General features: G+C 56.0%; 1 protein-coding gene across 1 annotated transcript; it reads right to left on the bottom strand.

Annotated features, from left to right (window-relative positions):
• Nucleotides 1–5,358: 5,358 nt before the first annotated feature.
• LOC123182119 (DELLA protein SLR1-like) lies at nt 5,359–7,160 on the bottom strand. The gene has a single exon (XM_044594588.1). The coding sequence runs from the start codon at nt 7,106–7,108 to the stop codon at nt 5,630–5,632; it is 1,479 nt and encodes a 492-aa protein (XP_044450523.1). The 5' UTR covers nt 7,109–7,160; the 3' UTR covers nt 5,359–5,629.
• Nucleotides 7,161–7,411: the final 251 nt, after the last annotated feature.

The following is a 7,411-nucleotide window of genomic DNA, read 5'->3' as shown; positions in this document are numbered from 1 at the left end:
ACATGCTCCATCTGCAGGCCGTCAAAGTGCTCTTCTAGCTTTCTCACTTCGTCGACGTAGGCTTCCATCAACGGACTCTGATAACTCTTGTTTACTTGGCGGACGACAAGCTGTGAGTCACCCCTGACAATGAGCTTCTTGATCCCAAGGTCTGCCGCAATCCTGAGACCGGCAAGCAAGCCTTCATACTCTGCAGTATTGTTTGTTGCTTGCTCCTTGGGAAAGTGCATCTGGACTACGTACTTGAGGTGCTCTCCAGTGGGTGCGACAAGCAGCACGCCAGCACCGGCGCCTTGCAGCGAAAAGGCACCATCAAAGTACATCAGCCACTCTTTGCTTGCTTCCTCGCCGGGGATGCTCGTTTCTGGAATTTCTTCATCTGGTGTTGGCATCCATTCTGCTATGAATTCTGCCAATGCTCTGCTTTGGATAGTTGAAGTACTCTCAAACTTGAGGCCAAAGCTTGACAGTTCCAGTGCCCACTCAACAATCCTGCCTGTTGCTTCTGGATTCTGTAGTATCCTCTTCAGTGGAAAGCGAGTGACAACTGTGATCTCATGTGCTTGGAAGTAATGGCGCAGCTTTCTCGAGGCCATGAGAAGGCCGAAAAGCAATTTCTGCACGCCAGAGTACCTTGACCTAGCCCCCTGCAGAAGGGAACTGACAAAGTAAACTGGGCGCTGCACCATTCTCTTCCGTATCTCTTCGTGCGTCTGCGCAGATCCACCCTTGTCGGGACCAGAGCTTGTCGGGGAGGCCCCCTGCTTGTCGCTGGATGCGCTTGCCATGGTTGCTGGCTTGTCATCTGCCTCCCTCTCTGCCACTAACGCAGCACTAACCACTTGATTGGTTGCCGCTATATACAGCAACAACTTCTCTTGTGGCTTAGGTGCGACAAGTATTGGAGCGGAGGACAGGTATCTCTTTAAGTCTTGCAGCGCAGCCTCCGCTTCCGGAGTCCATTTCATTGGACCTGCCTTTTTCAATATTTTGAAAAACGGCAGGGCGCGCTCGGCAGACCTAGAGATAAACCTGCTGAGAGCAGCCACACAACCGGCAAGTCTTTGTACATCCTTAACGCGCTTTGGTGCCTCAATCTGCTCAATGGCCTTGATCTTGTCGGGATTGGCTTAGATTCCCCGCTGAGATACGAAGAACCCGAGAAGCTTGCCGGAGGGGACTCCAAACACACACTTCTCGGGGTTGAGCTTGAGGCTGATCTTGCGCAGACTTGCAAAGGTCTTGTCTAAATCTTGAATCAGAGTCGCCTTGTCCTTGCTGTTGACCACTATGTCATCCATGTAGGCTTCCACATTTCTGTGCATTTGTGGCTCCAGAGCGACATGGACTACCCTTGCAAATGTTGAACCAGCATTCTTTAAACCGAAAGGCATCCGTATGAAACAGTACGTGCCACATGGAGTAATAAATGCGGTCTTCTCCTCATCCTCTTCTGCCATGAAGATTTGGTGGTATCCTGAGTATGCGTCAAGAAATGAAAGCAAGTCACATCCGGCCGTGGAGTCAACAATCTGGTCAATGCGCGGCAAAGGAAATGGGTCTTTGGGACAAGCTTTGTTAACATCGGTAAAGTCGATACAAAGTCTCCATTTCCCGTTCGCCTTGCGCACGACTACAGGATTGGACAACCACGTAGGATGGAGCACTCCTCTGACAAGGCCTGCTGCTTCCAACTTCTTGATCTCTTCTGTGATGAATTCTTGGCGCTCCACTGCTTGCTTCCTGACCTTCTGCTTGACGGGCCGCGCATGAGGACAAACGGCAAGATGGTGCTCAATTACTTTCCTGGGAACACCGGGGAGGTCGGACGGTTGCCACGCAAACACGTCGACGTTCGCCCGCAGGAAAGCAATGAGCGCGCTTTCCTATTTAGGGTCGAGAGTGGCACTGATGGTGAAGGTACCACCAGTGCCATCCTCCTTAGCGGACACCTTCTTGGTCTCTGGCGGAGCTGCCATTGCCTTCTTACACTTGCCGGTAGAGCTCGATGGTGCGTCCTCGACGGCAGCGCAGCACTCCGAAGAGGTGCGCTTGCCGGAGTGGGCATCAGAACTCTTGCCGGACTTGGTCTTCTTCTTCCCCCCGGGAGCTTCAACGGCAGGTGACTTGCGATCTGCTGCGGCTGCCGCTTCCCGGTAGATCTTGTCGGCACAGATAAGAGCATCCTTCTTGTCGGCAGGGATAGAGATGACGCTTATCGGGCCTGGCATCTTCAGCATGTTGTATGCGTAGTGAGAGGCTGCCATGAACTTGGCAAGTGCTGGACGACCGAGTATCCCATTGTAAGGCAATGGAAAATCGGCAACGTCAAAAGTGACCCTCTCGGTCCTGAAGTTCAACTCACTGCCAAATGTTACCGGCAACGTGACCTTCCCCTTCGGCTTGCTCCTTCCCGGGTTGATTCCTTGGAATGTGACGGTCTCTTCAAGCTCGCTGTCAGGGATCTGGAGTTTCTGGAGTACAGCGGAGGAGATCAGGTTCAAGCCGGCCCCGCTGTCAACTAGCATCTTAGTGACCTTGAGGTTGCGGATAGTTGGTGAAACCAACATCGGCAAGCACCCGACCGCAGTTGTGCGATCAGGGTGGTCCTCAATATCAAAGATGATAGGCGTGCTGGACCATTTTAGAAGCTTGCATGACTCGACAGGTGGTTCCGCCGCATTGACTTCCCGCACCCACTGCTTGAGTTGGCGGTGCGAAGTATGCAGAGAAGCACCGCCGTCAACGCACAAGACCTCTGTGGCTTTCTGGAACTCCTGCTCACTGGTCTCGACATCATCCATGTCTTCGTCTTCGTCGTCATCTTCATCCTTGTCGCGGCCGCGGGGAGGTCTGTCTCCTTGCCGCTGCTTGGCTTTGCCGCGGCGTCCTCCCCGGCCGGCGCGCTTCTTGCCGGATTCTCCAGCGCCTCCTTGGGCCCTCTCCTTGTCGCGTCGCTCATACTCAGCCTTTTGCTGTCGAGGTGGATCCGGCGAGTCGGCGATCTTGGCCTTCGGGGCGAAGAGTGCACAGTGGTTGCACCCCCACCGGTCTTGTCGCCACCGGCTCGTGCCTGGCTGACTTGCGGCGGCTGCGACGTGCTCGGCTGCCGTTGAGTGTCGCCGTTGGCGAAGCCGATGAGACTCTGAATGGTGGCCCTCCAGTCGTCGATCTTGTCTGCCGTTGGAGGGTAGTCCAGGAGCAGTTGAGCTCGCGCCAAAGCTTCTGCTGCAGTGGCGGGTGGCGGTGGCGAACGGTGCGAGGAGTGGGATATGCTCGGACTTCTAACTATGTTAGAAGGAGCAGTATCCCGTCCAGGCGACCGTGCCTCGCTCGTGCCAGCATGTTGGCGTGCATGCTGGTCCTGAGCACTCCGTGATCCACCAGCTCGATCTTGGTCCAGCAAACGCATGGTACCGTGAATACCATGACGCTGCCGGTCCCGCGCCTCCTGAGATGGGCGCGGTGCATGTATGGACGCCGAGGTTTTGGAGTGCGCCCGATCGTTGTGGGAGCCGGCTACGCCGCCGATGGGCAGCGCAGCCTTGTCCTTGGACCTGGCAGCACCGTGAGCTCCCTCATCGACGCCCGTTCTTCCGCCGGCGCCCGCCCCATCAGCCGTTTGCTCCGGCGATAGTGGGTTCGGCGCGGTCGGAGCAGCCGCCTCCGAAGCCTTCTTCTTCGGCGGCATGTCGATGAAGATGATGAAGATCTAGCTCGTGTGAACACCGGATCTGGTTCACACAACCTCGACGCCCCCTACCTGGCGCGCCAAAGATGCCGGGGCACTGATCCACGGGCACCTATGGGACCGGCGGGCAGGGTCCCTTTCGGTTCGGCGGGGGCGAAGGTCGCACGAAGAGCGGATCGAGGCGAAACACACGAGCGGTTTTACCCAGGTTCGGGCCGCACGGATGCGTAAAACCCTACTCCTGCTTTGTGGTTTGTATTGAGTTCTTGCTCGGGAGCGCGGAGTGCTACAGTACACTCCAACAGCTAATGAGACCGAGCATGAGAGTTCGAACCCCCCTCTATGTTGCGCATGGGCCTCCTTTTATATGCTCAAGGGGTCACCGACAGGTGGCAACGTAGACAAGGGTAAAAATGGAAAGGTGCTGCCATTCTGTTTTAGAAAAATAATAATTGAAAAACATATTAGTTTATTTGTTTTTAGAATACATATGTGTATTCTTGAAATTTCTAAAAACATACAGACAGATATACAAGTTTTTTCCACACTTTTGGCCCGATCCTCGTGTCGAAAACTAGGGCCGGAGCCCGAGCCCGGCATGGCACGAGTGACGTAAGTGCATACACCTTAGGTCTTCAGGATTGATATCAATTAATTCATGAAATTAATCCCTGCGGGAGCTGTCGGTTCCAGCAAGAAAATAGTTATTGTCGATTTTGGAACTATTTTAATAAATTACTAAGAATAATTGATCACAAAAGATTGATTCCTAAATTACGTCCAAATGTCATAATTTAGTAAAAGTCCGTATCATAACGCTTGATATGAAAATATTTTATTAAATTGTTAAACTAAACTCAACCGCACTGTTAATTTTAGAATAAATTGATTTTAATAGATGATTGAAAATAATCACTATCACAATAGTCGATTCCAAATTTAGAAGTGAACCAACCTGTGGTTGGATGGTTAGAGGGACTATGGTATCCCCAACCCACCAGGATTCAAGTCCTGATATGCCGGCTCAGTCTTTCAGAGGTGCTCATAGAGATAGGGTGTGCGTGTTTGCGTTCATAGGGGTGAGTGTATGCGTGTGTATATGAACGCTTTGTGTCTGTACTGTGTTTTTTTTTTCAAATTTAGAATGTTAAATTTACAATCAAAATAATCACCAGCACATGTCAAGGGATGGACGGTTGGATGGCGTTGCATGCGATGCAGCGTATTGTACCTTATTATGGGGCCAGCTCGGCTGCATGTTGCATGCATGCTGCGGAGAAGAGAAGCCGCAAAAAGGCCAGGCACTGCCAGCCTACGCGCAAATAGGACTAAGGTGTTGCATGCCACCGGGTTCATCTTGGTCAAATGCCGTGCCCGTTGACGGGCCGGCCGGTACCTACCGCTGAAGTGCAGAGGCCACCATGTACGAACTTGGGTGCCATGTATGGTGACTTGCGTACGACGGGGCGGAAGGCTGGGTCCGCTCCATGCTTGCTCTAATTAAGCTGGATGAAAGCGTATGCATATGCAGGTTTCTGCCCAGATAGTAACACACATATGGATGGATGTTTGCAGCCATGGCTGGACCCTTGCCGATCCCAGCAAGGAAAGGTGTCATGGCATCCTCACATGTATCTTCAACATGAACTAGTAGCAAGCAACCATGATCTACTTCTACTTGCAACTGATGAAACAAATTAATTGTTCGATAGATAAAACCAGGAAGGAATAACGACACTATCTCTCTCACATACTTTGAGATCGACACTTTATTGGCCTAGACCCATATCCATCTGAATCTCACGACACTTTGACGACTGACTAACTCATGGCTGCAGCATAAGCTCCGACTAACTGACAAACTGAACTCGATAGACGATCTGCCTCCGACTCCCCTTAACCATTATCCAAACCACCATGCATGCATGTTGCGCTCTTTCACTGCGCCCCGGCGTCCGGCAGGTGGCCGCTGCTACTCTCGCCGATGCTCCTCTTCAGCTTCTGCTTGTCGGCGCGCTCCTCGGCGGCACCGGGGCCGGCGCCATTTGCGGGCATTGCGCTCCACACGGACGCCGTGAACAGGGGCCGCTCGTGCCACATGAGCGAGAGGCAGCCGCCGATCTCCTGGACGCGGAACCCGGCGCTGGAGAACATGCGGACAAGCTTGGCCGCCTGATAGGCTGCGCTCGGACCCAACGGCACGTGGGTGAGACCCATCCGCCAGAGGCGATCGCACCAGCATGCGAGCGGCTCGTGGCGCTCGGTGCGGGCGCTGCCCTCGCCGCAGACGATGTCGAAGATCTCCCTCTGCACGTACGCGTCGGCGCCGGCTCCGTTGCCGATGACGTCGCCACGGCTCACGGACATGGCCTCCATGGAGTCGAGCACGGAGCCATAGTAGAACATGGCGTTCTCGAACCGCGTCGACAACCTCGGCTTGTTGTGGTCCGCCTCCTGCTCCACGACCGTGAAAACCCTGGGCTGCATGGACGCGATCCAGCCGAGCACGACGTCGATGGGCGTGGGGAGAGACGTGGACGCGGCGTCCGGGTCCACCAGGAGGCGGTGGAGCTGGCAGATGGAGTTCACGGCCACCGCCTCTCCGGGCAGGACCTGGAACATCCACGGCTTGAGCTGGTCCAGGCTATCCTCGGTGACCCTTTGAAACGAGAAGGGCACATTCATGGCACGCGCGAGCTCGGCGAGGCGGAGGCCAGCTTCGTCGACGGCGGGCGCGGAGCCGACGCCGGTGATGCGGACGGACGGCGGGCCGCCGGGGCGGCCGGAGAGGGCCTGGATCAGGGCTGGCCACTGCACGCCCTGCTTGATGGCGAGATCCACGACGTGCACGCGATCGCAGCCCTCAAACGCCTCGAGGATGGCCTGGTTGGCCGTGTAGTGTGCGAACTTGAGGTACGGCCCCGCATCGTAGAACTGACGGTAGAGCTCGCCGGCGCGCTCCGGTGAGGCGTCCTGCGTGAAGGAGGAGTGCGGCGACGCCGGGAAGAGGCGATGGGCCAGCGCGGCAGCGAAGTGGCTGGCGACACGGCCAATCCCAGTGGTGGTCGAGACAGACGTCGCGAGGATCGTGCGCGCCTCGGAGAGCTTGCCGGCCGCGACCGCATAGTCGCCCGCCTCGATGGCTTCAGCGCACTTGTGGAGGATGTGGATGAGGTAGAGCGCGATGTTCTCCGCATCCTGGCGCCTCTTGGCTCCCACCTCCGCAACGGCCGGCGGGATCGTGGGCAGGACCGCGGGCGCGTACGTGGCCGGGTCGAGGCAGTACGAGGCGTCGGCGCTGTTCGTCGCGGCGGCGGCGCCCTGGACGGAGTGGAGAGGCAGCGTAGCACCGGCGCCGGACAGGGAGGCGGCGGGGGCGGGTTCCATGCCCTGCCAGTTGAAGGCGAAGTGGCCCATGTGTTCCTCTCGGGCGAGCTGCGTGAAGATTGTGAGTGCTAGGCTAGGCTGCGAGTGCTGGCTGTGTGTGAGCGTCCATATCCATGCTTCGGGCGTATTTGTAGGTGTGTAGAGCGCCGATTGGGTGCACACGTGGAGGTGGGGATAGCGCCGTAGCGAAGCATTTTGATGGCGTCCGGGAAACCGTGGATGTGCGGGCGGGGGTAGGGGAAGCAAATTGGATGGTTCACAATAGACCAGGGGCATGCATCTGGGTCAGGCCAGGCCGGGCCGGGTCAGGCTGGGGTTTGGGTTGCGCTTACA

The sequence above is a fragment of the Triticum aestivum genome, chromosome 1A (assembly GCF_018294505.1).
Source record: "Triticum aestivum cultivar Chinese Spring chromosome 1A, IWGSC CS RefSeq v2.1, whole genome shotgun sequence".
In the NCBI taxonomy this organism is placed as follows: Eukaryota; Viridiplantae; Streptophyta; class Magnoliopsida; order Poales; family Poaceae; genus Triticum; species Triticum aestivum.
The sequence above is the reverse complement of the archived record's forward strand: the minus strand, read 5'-3'. Positions and strand labels throughout refer to the sequence as shown.

Bases quoted from the DNA above. Each gene is read 5' to 3' on its own strand.
- LOC123182119 (XM_044594588.1), bottom strand. From the start codon at position 7,108: ATGGGCCACTTCGCCTTCAACTGGCAGGGCATGGAACCCGCCCCCGCC.